Here is a 17,414-nt window from a genome sequence, read left to right as displayed (position 1 = left end):
AGATTACAAGAAGTGGAAGATTGGACAAATGACCAGGGAGGAGTATAAAAATATTGCTCAGGCATGCAGGAGTGAAATCAGGAAGGCCAAATCACACTTGGAGTTGCAGCTAGCAAGGGTTTCTTCAGGTATGTAGCAACAAGAAGAAAGTCAAGGAAAATGTGGGCCCCTTACTGAATGAGGGAGGCAACCTAGTGACAGAGGATGTGGAAAAAGCTAATGTACTCAGTGCTTTTTTTGCCTCTCTTCACGAACAAGGTCTGCTCCTCCGCTGGGTAGCACAGCCTGGGGAGGAGGTGACCAGCCCTCTGTGGAGAAAGAAGTGGTTTGGGACTATTTAGAAAAGCTGGATGAGCACAAGCCCATGGGACCGGATGCACTGCATCCGAGGGTGCTAAAGGAGTTGGCGGATGTGACTGCAGAGCCATTGGCCATTATCTTTGAAAAATCATGGTGATCCAGGGAGGCCCCAGATGACTGGAAAAAGGCTAACGCAGTGCCCATCTTTAAAAAGGGGAAGGAGGAGGAGCCGGGGAACTACAGGCCAGTCAGCCTCACCTTGGTCCCTGGAAAAATCATGGAGCAGATCCTCAAGGAATCAATTCCGAAGCACTTAGAGGAGAGGAAAGTGATCAGGAACAGTCAGCATGCATTCACCAAGGGCAAGTCATGCCTGACTAACCTAATTGCCTTCACAGATCCAGTTATCTCATCATAGGACAAGGGGAAAGCAGTAGACGTTTTATTCCTTAACTTTAGCAAAGCTTTTGATACAGTCTCCCACAGTATTCTTACCAGCAAGTTAAAGAAGTGGATGAATGGACTATAAGGTGGATAGAAAGCTGGCTAGATCGTCGGGCTCAACGAGTATAAATGGCTCCATGTCTAGTTGGCAGCCGGTATCAAACAGAGTGCCCCAAGGGTCGATCCTCGGGCGGTTTTGTTCAATAACTTCATTAATGATCTGGAGGATGGGGTGGATTGCACCCTCAGCAAGTTTGCAGATGACACTAGACTGGGAGGAGCGGTAGATACACTGGAGGGTAGGGATAGGATACAGATGGACCTAGACAAATTAGAGGATTGGGCCAAAAGAAATCTGATGAGGTTCAACAAGGACAAGTGCAGAGTCCTGCATTTAGGACGGAAGAATCCCATGCACTGCGACGGACTAGGGACCGAGTGGCTAGGCAGCAATCCTGCAGAAATGGACAGAGGGGTTAAGGTGGATGAGAAGCTGGATATGAGTCAACAGTGTGCCCTTGTCGCCAAGAAGGCTAACGGCATTTTACTGTATAAGTAGGAGCATTGCCAGCAGATCGAGGGATGTGATCGTTCCCCTCTATTCGACACTGGTGAGACCTCATCTGGAGTACTGTGTCCAGTTTTGGTCCCCACACTACAAGAAGGATGTGAAAAAATTGGAAAGATTCCAGCGGAGGGCAACAAAAATGATTAGGGGCTGGAGCACATAACTTATAAGGAGAGGCTGAGGGAACTGGAATTGTTTAGTCTGCAAAAGAGAAGAATGAGGGGGGATTTGATAGCTGCTTTCAACTACCTGAAGGGGGGTTCCAAAAAGAGGCTGGATCTAGACTGTTCTCAGTGGCAGCAGATGACAGAACAAGGAGTTATGGTCTCAAGTTGCAGTGGGGGAGTGTAGCGGGGTAGATACCCGCTCCTGCCCGGAGGGGCTTAGAACAGCCCAGGAGAAGGCTTTGGCTGGTTACAAGAGGCCTGGGCTGATTGGGGAAGGCAGCAACAGCTGGGGCCATGCCCCAATCGGGGCCCAGCTGGCCCCTATAAGAGGCTGTGAGCCAGGAGTCCAAACAGACTCTCTCTGCCTGTAGAGAGAGAAGGGCCTGGCTGCTGGGGAGCCTAACCAAGTGCCTTAGAGTGGAGCAGGGCTGGGGGAAGGCCAAGGGAGCTGGGGAGTTCCGGCCTGGAAACGCCGCAGGCTGTGGCCTAGTCAAAGGCCAGTTAGGTACTGGAGTTGCAGGGGGCAGACCGCGGGTAGGCAGAGGCAGCAGGTCCAAAAAAACCCCTTGCCTGTGATGAGCGGCTTATATACTGCAGTCAGCCCCAGTGAACAGGGGCTAGATATCATAGAATATCATAGAATATCAGGGTTGGAAGGGACCCCAGAAGGTCATCTAGTCCAACCCCCTGCTCAAAGCAGGACCAAGTCCCAGTTAAATCATCCCAGCCAGGGCTTTGTCTGGTAGATAGTGACTGGGCAGTAGCCAAAGACTGAGGCGAGGTGGGGGTAGGGGTTCCCCTGGGTGGGGAGACCCTGCAAGTGAGGGGTTACTGCCAGGGGGCAGCACCCTGGCGTACAAGAGACACCAGTCCGGGAGGGACATGCGGGCCTGGCGTAAGTGGGACACCAGCCTGCAGAGGGCGCTCCAAGGCTGGAAGTAGAGCTAAGTCCCAGGACACCAGCAGGAGGCACCACAGGGGTGAGTCCCACACGCTTACAGGGAGGTTTAGGTTGGATATTAGGAAAAACTTTTTCACTAGGAGGGTGGTGAAGCACTGGAATGGTTTACCTACAGAGATTGTGGAATCTCCTTCCTAAGATGTTTTTAAGGTCAGGCTTGACAAAGCCCTAGCTGGGACGATTTAGTTGGGGATTTAGTTAGCTTTGAGAAGGGGGTTGGACTAGATGACCTCCTGAGGTCCCTTCCAGCCCTGATACACTATGGTTCTATTGGATATTTATAAAAAGAATATGCTCTATTCCAACAGGAATTTAGGGACATCAGATTAGATGATCACAATGGTGCCTTCGGGCCCTAGAATCTATGAAACTATGGTTTTCTTAAGTAGCATCCATGCTAAATCTAAACGTTACTTCCTTACCTTTTGACTTTAGGGATATTTTGACTAACTTATTGATATTACTGAAAACGCCCTTTCTAAAGTTTAGTGTCATTGTGTTAGTTTTTGATACCTTTCCTCCCCTGTAAGATGGTGATTATATTGTGGTCACTTGGGTCTATGTTGAAAATAGCATCTACTACTATGTGCTCTAGAAGGTTGTTTCAAGAAGCATTCATTTAAAATTTAACAAAATTTCTTTTCTGCTCATTGTGACATTTGACCAGGTTATATGTGGATAGGTGAAGTCCCCATTATTGTTTTTTTTTTTTTTGTTAGATTTTGCTGCCTGTCTGAACTCTCTCAACATTGTGCACACAGTATTCTTTTCTTGATCCAGAGGTATATTTGTACTCTTGCAGCTGGGATCTGAATCCATATATATCCAACTGCAGTGCTCTCCAATCAGGATATTTATCCCACCAGATCCTATGGAAACTTTTTAGATACAGCACCAACCACGCTCCACCTAATTTGTCCTTTCTGTATAGTTTATAGCCAAGTATTACATTATTCCACCATGTTCAGTAATACCTTTTATATCAATAATTTTTTCCTCTGCCAGGCATCCTAGTACACCCACTTAAGCTTTTAAGCTTCTCAAATTTTTATACAAACGTTTATATTTTTTAGTTTTGACTTTGCCTATTTTTATTTAACTACATTATCTGATATTTTGCATTACAATAAATATTTCTTAAAAGGTCCAAAACGTACCTCTTTTTCGTCTCGCTTCCTTGATTTCTTCACACATTTTATTAAATTCGGGATCCAGCTCTGCAGCAATTATGGCATGTGCTGTGTCCTTCAAGGTACAAGCTCTGTGTCTAATTATTTTATCTATTAAAAAAAGTTAATATAAGACAGTTTTACTTATTTTTATACACATTCTTATATCTCTGTGTGTTTTTAATGTATGTTAATTATATACATATTACAATAACAATACATACCTTGAAATGGAAGAAAAAAACCCAGCAAATCAAACAAATATAAGAAAATAAATGAAGACAGACCACCATCACATTAGGTCTGAAAGCCAGTGCCTCTGTGGAGTATGTGTCGCACTTCAGTTCCCCTCCCCCTCCTCCCCTTTTCTTTTTTTTTTAAAATAAGTAGTTAGCATATGGATCACATGAGTTCAAAAACAATTTAACTACTGGGCAATACAGAATTTTTCTAAGGTAGAAAATTATTGCTTTGAATTGATCACTGGTAGAGTTTCTCCAATGACAAGAAGTGGGCTTCCACAATCCTAAATAGATTAATTTACGTCATAGTAGAAAGCGATGCCTAAAATTTGTCAAGCTTGGTCCACAAAAGAAGAACCTATGCAACAAAATGTTAAGTTCTACTTCCTGTGATTTCCAAGCAAATATGCTATGGGATCACAAAGTCTGCATCACCAGGAATCCTTATCAGAGAAGCAGAAGGGGAAAAATTACCACTGAACAATTATAAGCGGCCTTGCCTGCTTCAAGATAGTACAGAGTCCCTGAAATTAGACCAGAGAATACTGTGGTATTCTCCTATGACATCGTTCACACAGGGCCTGCTGCCACCTCAATGAACTGATCTTCAGTGACAAACAAACCAAGAAATCAGTTTGCAGAGTGGGTTAGTGAAGTGGGTACTACTGGTCTATTTAGTTTAAAACACTTAAAAATCACAAGGGATTATGGAAACCTCTGTTTTATATGAAAAATCTGGAAAAGTCATTTATTCCTGAATCTGCTGTATAAAAAAACTTCCAGAATCTAATGTCAATAATATTAAGATTTTTAGTAGTCTTCTACGTCACCCACCTGCTTTTTTGCTTCAGATTATGGTTGCCTTTTTATTTGTATAATAAACATCATATTGTAACAGACTCAAGGTTGTGCTTAACTGACTATTATGCTGATGATATTGATGTTTGCTTCTTTGGTGGCTTTAACATTATGAACTTAACTGGCAGAAAGTAAGTCTGCAGAGGACTGCTGTGTATTCACTTGGATCTGGGGGACATGGCACCAAGGAAACTTCACTGGCCAAATTGGAGCCCCAAGTATTAAAAGTGAAAGAATATTTCTCAAGAGATTACTCATTTCCACTAGTTTCAAATGTAGACTAGACAGTACTCCAACATTAGTTTGCTGGAAAATGAGCAGAGACGTAATAGGTAAAACTGCACTGGGGAGAAACTGCATTGTGGGATATGTTCCACCCAGGTAAATGCCCAACACCATTTTCTATCCAGTTATTTCTTTGTTTTTAGTACAAACTAGATTGCCCATAATCCATCTTGAATTACTTTTTCTGAATGGCATAATTATTTCAACAGCAAACATTAAATACTAATGGCTAAATTATATTATCGTGCAATTAACACATTTAATCCAACTTTAAGAATCACTACAGACACTCATTAGAAGAGCATGAGAGCGCAATTAAGGATACCAAGCAAAATACACTAAGCATTATTTAGATCTTTTAAAGTAGTGATTTTTGTGGCAGAGAGAGAATTTGCTGAGTCAAAAGCCAAAGTAGAGAAAACTCATTATCCTGGTCTCTTAGGCACTATCTACACTTCTTTGGGAAGTCTCCCACCATTGCATTATCACCCTTACAGTGATGGCAACAATGAGACTGTTGCTACTGTTGACAGGACACCTATTTTTTAAATTTTTGTTTTTTATTTATTTTAATTAATTAATTTTTTTTTACCATCATGTCACCTAGGATTAGAGGACAGTGAAAAAATCTCCTATACCTTGTCTACGCTGCTATTCTCTCGGGCTACCACTATTGGTGCTTCATAGTTGATGAGTAATGGCAGGAGAGTAGTGTAGATAGCCTTGGTGATATATGATGTGGATAAAATCATCACTGTATAGCAATAAGCTGAAAGTACTAGAAGGACTAGTAGAATCAGTCAACAGTGGAGACTAACTTCTGCAAATGGGAAATTATTAGTACATTCTAAGTACTATTGCAATATAAACATAAAAATAGTTAATTTTCTAGAGAATGAAGCAGGTTGCTGGAGCTTGACCAAAAAAAGGGTGTTAGAGCTATACTTCTGCATGCCCCTAGAATCACTTCCTACAAAACAGTCCCAAGTTCATGAATTTGGGATGCAAAGGTAACAGACACTGTATATTAAGGATGTATTCACTTTTTGGTAGGGAAGGAGGTACGATTTTACATTCCTTTAACTACCTTTATCATTTTTTAAGTTACTCATAGCTGCAGAAAGATTTTAAGAGCAAGCCTGGAGGTTTTTGGCAAAGTATGGTTATAAAGTATTTTGTTTTATGCCCTGTTGAGTTCACACAACAGTATGAATGCATTCTTTGTTTTAAGTGGGAAAGAGACTAAAGATGATCTAACAGCAGAGATGGTTCCAAAACAACAACAAAATGTTGGCCCCAGACAAAAGCTTCTCCAAAGTCCAGGGTTTTCAGATCTAGGATTTTGTTTGGGTTCTTATCTCAACACTTTAAAGTTTCAATGGTATAACTATTTTAACTAGGGGTGTGATATTCTACCAGAATAGTTATACCAGTAAAAGCTTCAGTGACTATGCAGTTATGCTGTCATAAAGGTGACTTATACGGGCACAGCAAATCACATACTCCACAGAGACTTGTAACAACTACAGAGAGGATATGAGAAAAGAAGGGTTGTTTACCTTATAGTAACTGTTCTTTGAGATGTTCTAAGCATGTGGATCCTGCACATGGTGCTCTGGTGCCCCTGCACAGTTTGGAAGATTGGTAGTGCCCAACAAGGGTCACACATGTATCCTTCATGCCCTCATGCTCCCTTCTAAGGGCATAAGGGTGAACCAATCCCACCCAGCACTGAGGTTCCTTCCCCACCCAGCATCCCATGAAGAATCCCTGAGCTGCGGGGATGGAGGGATTGTGGGATCCACATACACAGACAGTAATGGGTGCAGTAAACACACTGAAATTGCAGACAGGTGGTTACTACTGACAGACATTTTGTAAAAACTCGAGGTGCAGCTTAGAGGCCAAACGGGAGGACCCTGAACTAATAGCGGTCATCCATCATCAGAAAGCAAAGAAACTTCCTGTGCAACGGATGTATTGGCACATGAAAATATGTGCCAGGCAAGTTGAGGGTACTGAACCAGTACGTGTCATCTAAAGAGGGTATGGTGGATGCAAGAGTCACCAGGTGAAATTTGACACTGGTTATCTGAGGAGCCAGAGATTTAGTATTGGTCACCAGCTCCTTTCTTCTTTAGTACAAGAAAATAAGGGGAATAAAATCCTCTCTCTCTGAAGGCTAACAGTTGAGGCTCTATCACACCCAGTTCCAGTAGAGAATGTATTTCTTGGTGCATGAGACTCATGTGACATTATTTCTTGAAAAGGGATGGGGGAAGGTACGAAATTGGAGGGTATGTCCCTCTTGGATTACCTACAAGACCCAACAGTCTGATGTTACTGCAGTCCAGACATCTGCGAAGAGAGGCAGGAACCAAAACAGGAGGAGGGGCAAGAGAGAGGGATACAGATCCACGTTGTTCTGTGCCATATACCCAACCAAAGCATCAAAATTATTGCTTCTGTGACTGAGATGGTTGGATAGCAGACGACAAGGCTGTTTTTCTCTTTTGGAACCTCTCTCTTTTTCTGAACTGGCTTGATTGTTTCTGATGGTTAAAAAGATGACGTAGTTGATTAGCATTTCTGCCTAGAAGAGAACTGGGATTTATAATACTTTTTTCTAAAATTTGGGATGTAAAGGCCCAAAGATCCGACCATGGTCCAAGAATCCTTGGAGTGCAACTTTTTGTCTGTCTTTGGACTGAACATGTCCTTCCCATTAAACGTCAAGTCTTGCACTGTAGTCTGCACTTCCTTAGAGAGTCTTGACACAGATAAACCATATGACCAAAGCTAGAGCGGACCTTTGTGGGTCTAAACCCTTGAACTTAGCCTGTTTGTAAGTATCTTGATCGAATGCTTATAAATATTTTGTTACTGTTTGGATTAGTAAATTGCTTATAATTTAGGCTTTTTAGGAATGTATACAGCTATTGTATAAGTCTTTGGATTTAATAAGGAACTTATGGTTAAATTAGTGTAGTTGTAACACCTTGCATAAACAGTCATTCCAACACTGCATCAGAAGTGAATAGAAATATTCAGATCCCTAAGGGGAGAACTGGTATTTTCATTCACCCTTCTGAGATTGCTGTGAGATTGTGGGTGATGGCCCACAAATACTCCACTGGCTGGAGGATTCTCTTATTAATTGGGAGGACTATTCTGCTCTGTGCAGCTGTTTGCAGGATATGAAATAGCTTGTATGTTTTCTCCTGTACCAGGTCCAAGGAAGCTTCCAGAGCCTCTTCTACTCTCTTTAAAAGCTCTTGATTCATCTTAAAATCTTCCATTATTTTAGGAATGTAGGAGATCATGGTTTTGTCCAGAGAAGATGATGAGAAAACTTGGAGTGGAGAAGTGTCATCCTGCACTCCTCCATCCTCCTCTTCAGAGACAGGCTGTTGAAACTTCACAGCCACTTGAGGTACAGGGGAAGGAACAAGTCCCTGAGGGCTTTTCTGACACAATTAAAATGCAGGTTCCTTCAGAGAAGCTGAATGATGGCTTGGGGTTCTTCAGTGTTGAGGCCAGCCAGGCCTGTATGGCCAAGGCTAGAATCCATACAGGTAGGGCACATTAGCCCAAGAACCCCAGAGTTACGAACACCAGAGTTACAAACTGGTAGCAGGAGAGTGAGTTGGGAGGGGGGGGGGGGGGCGGAGGGTGAGAAAACCTGGATTTGTGCTGGAAATGGCCCAACTTGATGATCACTTTAGATAAGCTATTACCAGCAGGAGAGTGGGGTGGGAGGAGGTATTGTTTCATGGTCTCTGTGTGTATATAATGTCTTCTGCAGCTTCCACAGTATGCATCCGATGAAGTGATCACGAAAGCTCATGCTCAGATAAATTGGTTAGTCTCTAAGGTGCCACAAGTACTCCTTTTCTTTTAACATTTCAGCGTTAGGAACAACCCCCATTCTTGAGGTGTTCATAACTCTGAGGTGCTACTGTACTCCCTTTCTCTTGAAGGAGTCGGTGAAGGTGACTGAGGTTCCAGAAACTGCTGCTTGCTAGATGCCTGAGAAGATGAAGAGGAGAAGGTGAAAAATCCTCCAAGAAGGGAGCTGAGCTGGAAGGTGCCACTAACCATTACAGAGAAGATGGCTTTGTATGACCCTGAACTTGGGGACCCAGCAATATATCTTTAAATGACAGACATTCTGGGTTGTTCTGGTGGAGACTGATCTAGCCAACAAAGGAGAATATTCTAATAAATGAGTCCCAGTTCAAGAGTCACTCTTATGTCAGATGTGTCCCTAAAAGAGACAGCCAAAAACATTCCTTGTGTCATGTGCGTGGAGGGTGTTGAGCTTCGTATCATAGGTAGTATTCACTCCTCATCAGGGGTTGATAATCTCGGTACCATAGGAGTTGACCTCGTAGTCTTAGATGTCCTCTGACCTGGTGCCAAGGAGTTAGAGTGCAGTCACCCCCATACCGGAGCTTTGGCACATGTCAGGGTATGATGTAGCTTCAATACCAAGTGACCTCATGCCAAAGATTACTTTAGGGACATCTTTAAATACAAAGCCAGTGTGAAGACTGGACTCTCCAGTGCTGCATTCATTCTCAGTGCCAGTTTGCCTGATGCCACCTTAAGTGAATTCCTCTGTATCTGTAATTCCACCTTCCTGTTGCATGGAACTAAGGAATGGGATAGAGGCCTAGAAGTGATCTGGAAGAATGGTTTTTACATCCATGGCAGCAGGGGTGTCTGACCTCTTCACCTGCCAAGTTTCAGAGCTCTTGTGAGAAGAAAGATGCTTCTTAGGGGGTACAGAGCTCAGAGTTACCTCCCTCATCTCCAAGGCACTTTCAGGCTGGATCTTCAGCATCAACACTAAAAATCCTGCAGCTGTGGCATGTCAAAATCCAACTGTAATCTCAGACTTCTCCATTAGAAAGAGTCTTAGTATGTACTCTGAAGATTTTTGAGTGCACTTCCTCAAGGCCCAGCAAATAGCACACTTTAAAGGAATCTGTTTCTCACCTAAACAAAACAAACAAGCATTGTGTCTATCCATGAGGGGATTTATCTTCCAACATGATGGACATGACTTGAAGCCTAGCGAATGATGTTCCTGCATAAAGGCCCTTGACAGTAATGTAACAGTTCATGGGCTAACTAACAGTACTAACCTAATTTTTTTTCCAATATGCGAACACAATTCTAAATAACTATCCTAAATAATAAAAGAAAAATATTCACAAAGAAAACAAACACCAACAGAGCTTTCTATGCTAAGGAGGACACTAAATTGTTCCGACTCTCAGCAGGGGGGCTATTAGAAGACATTGAGTAGCGAACAGGGACACGATGTACTTTATATCCACGGAAGGCAGTGGAGAGGTGTGAAGGGTGCATGTGCAACTCTTGGTGGACTCTCCTGATAAAAACATCTGACTCCTGTCGAGAAGGCATCTGTGCACCATGAGTGGGATCCACATGCACAGGAACTCATAGAAAAACTATCAGTTTGGAATTCCTACCCAAAACTGGAAACATGGAATAGTTAAATCTGCTTCTGAACTATTAAACCAGCAAGTGTTCCCATTTAACTACTGGGGAGTACAACTGAATAACATGGGAAGTCCCAACACTGTCTCAAGAAAAGAAAAATAGCAGCTATACAGCTCTATTTTACATGAAGTATAGTGTGACCAGCAACCTTCCAAGGGAACGCTCTGACTAGAGGAGTTAGCTCTTGGAACAGACAATGACCAATATAAATTAATGAACAAGTTCTTAAACAAACAGTGAGGTATCTCACAAAAGGGAGAACCTCTGAAATAACGCTAATGGATGTTATGTAACTTCAGGGGTGCTTGGAGCACTAATCTTAAATGGAAAGTTGTCACCCAAGGAAAATGAATGGATAAAAACAGAATCAAGCCAGATGTAAAAACAGCTTCCCCCCTATAGTAGAGGGACGTGGTTATTGCCTCCGTTTCCCCCTGGGTTTCCTTCTGGTCTGTAGTTTTCAAGCAGTTCTGGTGAGCTGAAGTGACTTGGCCTGCCAATTAGGTCATAAGTACTGTCCCCTTCCTCATATAACTAAAAGGTCAACAAAACAGTCTCCCACCCTACCTCATGTTGGACCATAGCCCTTCCCCCAGGCATGATTATTTCAGCTCTTTGCCAGACACAATAGTCCCTTCAGCCCTGATGTCAAAGGGGTCGGAGAAGGGGGCATTCCTCCTGCCCTGGACTCTCCCACCGTGGCACTATATTCAGTCCTGAACCCACCTGACCTCAGTCATAAGGGTCACTTAGTCATCTGAACCCCCATACTACAATTCCCAGGACCTCCGCAGATTACGTTTCCGAATACTGAAGCGCTGAGCCTCCAGTGACACTTGGGCTGGTGGTGCCTGGTTTTGAAGGGGCCAACACATTCTGTTACACTGCAACTATTCCTAGGGAATGAAATGAGATTAAGTACATTAAATCTGACCCTACAGTATCAGATTTTTGCCATTAGGAACAACTCCTACCTATTAACTGGTTATGCAATTATCCAAGTCTCCACAGTCCCAAACACTGTATGCAAGCTGTACATGGAAATTCCAGGAAATTACTTCAGCTCGAAATCCAACTGGCCTAAGTAGTAACTGCACTGTTGATGCATATAAGATTTGTATCCTAGGTTCCAATTTTTCCAAGGAACAGCACTGAATGATTAATTTCAATCAAACCAGCTAGACAGAATCTTCATCAGTAACAAAGATCCTGGAGAAATGCCTTACATTTGAATAGTGGCACCTACTGGTTTGCAATTTGCATTTGTAAGGAGGAGGCTGAATACATTTTCCTGCCCAGGAGATCCAAATTCTTTGTCCTTGGGAGTGGACTTGTACCTCCCTTGATGCGACCTCTCATTGGCTACTGTCATGACAAGCAACTTAGGGGCAGGATGCAAATAAAAACACTTGAATCCCTACATAAATACATAATAATTGTCCATATGCCTTCTCATAGATGTCAAAGCTGTTGGGGTGTTCCACAAAGCCTCAGCACATTCCAATAGTGCATTGTTAACAGGGAGAGCTACTCTCCCAAGGTTCTAGGACTTAAAAATATCCACTAACTTGTGAGTGTTTTCCTGCACCAATTCAGCCTGTATATCTAAGGCCAATGCCAATCATGTAAGAGGTCCTCCTGTGCCCAAAAGTGTTCAGCACTGGAGAGGAAGCATCTGCTACCATGGTGTCATCTGGTGATGACGAAGATGAAGGAAGAGAGGTCACTGGCCTCCCTGGGTGCAGTACCAGACCCTGCAAGGGTTCTGAGGTAGTGTCCTCCATCTGAATCTGCAATGTAGGTGGCTGGGGAGGTGATGCCATGGATGGGTTGGGTGCTCTTGCCCAGAAATGGGTTGAAGGTCAGGACCTTAAGAAATAAGGAACATCCTATGGATTCCCAGGCCACTGTGGATAGGGATAAGGCATCAGTGGCCAGTAGGCACTGGGCCAAGAGCTCCTGTCTCTGCTGCGGGGACAGTCGTGGTCAGGATGAGAAAGGGGTTCTCAACTGCCTTTTAGACTAGGAGGGAGGACGTCAAGCTCGACTATAATGAATCCCCAAGATCATCCAGAGGTAATGGGGGAGCAACCCCTGGCAGAGCAAGACAGAGTCCAGCCTCATCAGAGGTCCAATGTGCTGGTTGCATCAGTCCCAAGGCTGACAGAAGTCGGTGACCTGAAGAACTGGCAAGGGCAATGAACTCTCATTTGGTACCAATGCCAAAAGAGGCACAGACATTGGCGTCGGTACTGATACCAATGACACAGTCTACACTATGACTACTACTGGTGCCAAAGATGACTGCTGTGCTAACAAATCCCTCAGCACTGGTACCAGTGCCAGCCTCAATTACGTACTCAGCGTGATAGGCACTGTTGAGGGTGGTGCTGGTCGCAGAGACACCAGTGTAATTAACCTACACAGTGCCATCGTTGTTGATAAAGTCGCAGCACTTGAATATTCCCAGACAACTGGAGAATGAGGATCCAAAAGGCAACACACATCTGACATTGCCTGATATGCCAGAGGACTGGACACTGGTACCAGACTCAGCAGACATCCCATGGACAGAGCCAAAGTCGACAGAACAGCCCCAAATTAATGTTGCCTCAGTATTAGAGAGCATGTAGAAGACCCAGTTCCATCATGTGTACCTGAGGAGTCAAGGTGCCAGTCTGCACAGATTCTGGCAGAGGAGGACTCTCTCCAAGGTCTGGAGTGGCTACCGTCTGTTTTATAGGTCCTTTTCTCAGAAGCCCAAGGGAGGTGAATGATCCCTCTTCCTCTAGAGGAGGCCTCAGAGTCTAACAGAGGAACATCGTCTTGTTATGGTTATGATGGTGGCTGAGGAGCCAATAGTGTGCCTGGTGCCAACCAGGACTCATGGCATGCTGCATCAGGTACTGCTTGAGCCTCAAGTCCCCTGCCACCTGCATTCTTAAACGATTTGCAAATAAAGTACCTTTCCTTAATGTGCCCCTCTCTAAACACTACACATGAGGATCACTATTAGGAACAGTCACCCCACACGCCAGACAGAGCTTAAATCCTGGTGAAGACATTCCACCTGAGAAAAAAAAAAATTGCTACTCAATCTAACTTTGCTAACTAAGGCACTACTAGATAACTAACTATTGCGACTATTTACAACAAAATTTCAGAAGATTGAAATACAAAATCAGGGTGAAGAAACACCACACTGAAACTCCAACTCTAGCCAAGGGCAATGAGAAGGAATTGGGGTGGGGGGAAGGGAGGGTCAGAGCAGCAGTGCCCTTAATAGTCATGTGACGGGTCATAAAGAAAGGGCACAAGTACTGCCCCATGGTTACTGCTAGGCAAACTTTTCTGGCTTTGGTGCGCTGGGCACATGCATACCTGAGTGGAACATATCTGCAACCACTCAAAGAACTATTTCTTCTTTTGTCTCATGGTATTTAATGAAAACCTTTTAATTCACTGTCTTCATTTGATGATAGGGTTAGTTTTCTATTCATCACACTGTACTAACTAATGCTTTAAAGGGGCATTTTCTTTTTTCATTTTAAAAACTGACTTGAGCTTTCGGAAGCTGTCAGATCAAACGCTTATTTAGCAACATCCATCTTCCCAATGCACAATAATGCATCTTTTACAACAAATCCAGAGGATGACATTTCCCATATCTGCAGGTGAACAGCCCTCACACTAATGTCCTCTTGTAGGTTTGTTTTTTTTTTTAAATTGGAAACAGCCACATGATAAACTGCCACTTAAATACATTTGCAAGACAATTCTTCCCTAATCAACTAAAACAGACCTCTTTGTTTGGGATTAGTCCTGCTCCTTCCTCCAGCCCCAGTGGTGAGTTCTTAATTTAGTGGATGAATTTGGTAGGAAGGATCAGAGCCGGAAGTGCTGTGCAGGATTCTCCATATAACTCTGCCAAATTATGTGATGGTTTCATTATGTGGACAGATGTCCCCTGAAGACCAAGAAGCAACTACCAAATTCATTTTCACTTAGGACCTACTCAGAATTGGAACCCAATTTACCAGAAGTGAATGTTAAGTGCTTTAGCCCTACTTTGCTTACTAGTTCCTGCACACTCACTGCACCACACAGTTCCTAGAATGCTTCACTTATATTCTAACTGTCCACTTAAGAGTCTCAAGACTATTAAAAGCATTGACCTTCAAGGAACAAAATCACTTATTTAGCTAATTTATAACACAGTATGAAGTTTGATTAGATGCCTGAATAATAATCATACACATGATTAAACAACTATTTTTCAAGTTTAGGTAGGCCAAAACTAAATATTTCCTTACCTCCAGGGTCTTTGTCTGGATTATATTCCAATGCATTGCTACAGATGAGATCAATATCTGTTAGGAAATCCTTGGCAGTCAAATAGTTGTGTTTATCAATTTTGGTTATTACTGTTGACAGGTCCATTGGTTCTTTGATAACTTCAAGATAATCTGAAACCTACAATCAAACAGCATACTGAAGTGACACAGGGCCTTATGCATTTCATCGGCACACTTTCTCACATTATACACATATTCATGCAGCATACTTAGCACTAATTAAGAAATGTGCCAGCTCAACATTTTGATCATTCTCATTTTCAATACATCTTTAATTCAAACATTTTAAACAAAGAAATTGAAATTATAGTGCTGGTGTTAGTCTGCTAAAGTTATAGTTCCTTCAGAGATTCACTGATACATCTAATTTTCAGAGTAAACTAAATTGGTGCTGCAATTAAAGCCTCTTTTTATTATATACACTGAAGATATTTTAACATTGTCCTGAACATGAAAAATAATGGGCCAACCCCCACACAAAGGAGAACTGTGAAACTGTTTCTCCATTTTGTAGGTAAGCCTTTTTTGTTATTTAGGTCGTCAAATCATTAACCTTTAAAAATAATTTTCTGCAAAACATTTGCAATAATAATCTGTACGAACACCAAATCTAAATTTCGCCACTAGAAGCATTATATGGACTTTGTAGCAGGGCATTCTCAGAAGAAGGCCCCTTGTCAGTGGAGTTCACTGCCTTCTATGGTGCACCTCATCATGGGTTCAGCAGCCCTCCAGGTAGAGTGAAAGGTATTTAACTGAATTAATTGTATGATGAGGGTTTAACTCTTGGCAAGAGAAGACCCCAACAGAGCTATACATATCTCAGTGAGCTACAGTTAGTATGTATTTATTATTTATTCTTTGCTCTGATTAAAACAAAGTATGCTTCTGCATGAGTGCTTCAATGTAATTAAGATTACAATCAATTTCACATGTAGGTAGGCCTGAGTGTTTGTGTACTCCTGAATATTTTAAAATCACCCATATATTAAGGTGATGGTTGCCAAAAAAATGAAATACATTTTGATCAAACTGTAATGGCTCCAGAGGAAGAATTTTTGATTAACCAGGTAAATGTGCATTTTTAGAAATTGTAACAAAAAATATATCACAACATAAATCTTACATTAAGACCATACATCATCATATATAATACCTAGCTACTGGCTAAATGCTTAAATGTATATTTAAAGTGCATTTTCTATTCTAAACAGACAGTGAAAATGGCATCCCCAGATGTAAACTGTCCAGTTTACAAGCAGAATGATATTTTTCTAAATAGAGGCCCTGTTAATTCATCCTGGGATCTAAAAGTCAACCTGTATTTTTTCTAGCAAGTGTATCACCACTAGTAATAGAATCTTCATGTGAAACTGCAAAATTTATATAGCAGATCAGTTAAATAAGAAAGGGAGGTCTTCTGGTTAAGGCATTAGGGACTGGGACTTGAGAGATCTGGGATTAATTCCTAGCACTGTCACAGATTTTGCATAACCCTTTGGCAAATCACTAAATCTCATCTGTGTCAGTTCCCCATCTATAAAATGAAGATGGCAATATTCCTTCTGCATAGTTGAAGAGAATTGTTCATAGTCCTTTAACATACACAAGTTAAGTCACAAATGTTCAAATATTGAATCTGGCTTGAAGCTGGAGGAGGACTGGATGGGGCCTCACATAATGCTTGTTAACTCTGCATGTAATTTAAAGTGCAGCTCTGCTGTAAAAAATTACACTAAAAATGACATTGCAGGGTCCCATTTTTATGGTCTCTCAATGACTTACAGAACAAAAGTGTTTTTTTCTTACTGCCATCCCTACAAAGTTAGTATTCTATCTGAAAGCCAAGCTACGCTCTTTCCTTTTCACACACCAACACAGTAATAGACTTGCAGGCCAAATGATGCCCTCAGTTACAACTGCAACCCCACTGTCTTCCAATTATGTCTTTCAATGGGTCTTCACATTCATAAATAAATGGAACTTATAGATTCATAGATTCTAAGGTCAAAAGGGACCATTACAATCATTTAATCTGACCTTCTGTGTAACACAAACTACAGAACTTCCCTGAATAATTCCTAGAACATAGCTTTCAGAGAAATATGCAATCTTAGTAAACATTTCTGTTACTCTTCAATAAAGAATAGAACACAATTCACTTTTTCATCACAATGTTGGCTCTACAGGAATAAAAAACAGTAAAAGCTAGTTTTTGGCAACTAAAGAAAGCAAATACAATTAATTCCAAATACATTCTGGCAGCAGATTTGATGAATAAGGTGCTACCATTTTTATAATGCTGATTTTCAGAGTGGAAAAGCACTTCGACTAGTACCGGCTAGAGCAGGGATCGGCAACATTTAGCACACAGCACGTCAGGAAAAGCCGCTGGTGGGCCGAGACGTCCACAGGTTCAGCCGATCGCAGCTCCCACTGGCCGTGGTTCGCTGTCCCAGGCCAATGGGGGCTGCGGAAAGCAGCACGGGCCGAGCAACGTGCTGGTCGCCGCTTCCCACAGCCCCCATTGGCC

The 17,414-nt window shown here is 42.4% G+C and overlaps 1 protein-coding gene across 8 annotated transcripts in view; it reads right to left on the bottom strand.

Annotated features, from left to right (window-relative positions):
- The window catches only part of ATAD2B (ATPase family AAA domain containing 2B), a 165,226-nt gene that overhangs the window by 41,049 nt on the left and 106,763 nt on the right, over positions 1-17,414 (bottom strand). For all 8 annotated transcript variants that reach the window (XM_037893978.2, XM_037893980.2, XM_037893986.2 and 5 more), the window contains 2 exons: positions 14,840-14,999; positions 3,598-3,720 (listed from right to left, as the gene is read on the bottom strand). In XM_037893978.2, the coding sequence (XP_037749906.1) occupies positions 3,598-3,720; positions 14,840-14,999 (283 nt within the window). The remainder of the gene's footprint in view (positions 1-3,597; positions 3,721-14,839; positions 15,000-17,414) is intronic.

The sequence above is a fragment of the Chelonia mydas genome, chromosome 3 (genome assembly GCF_015237465.2).
Source record: "Chelonia mydas isolate rCheMyd1 chromosome 3, rCheMyd1.pri.v2, whole genome shotgun sequence".
In the NCBI taxonomy this organism is placed as follows: Eukaryota; Metazoa; Chordata; order Testudines; family Cheloniidae; genus Chelonia; species Chelonia mydas.
Note: the sequence above shows the minus strand (reverse complement) of the source record. Positions and strands in the feature narration are given on the sequence as shown.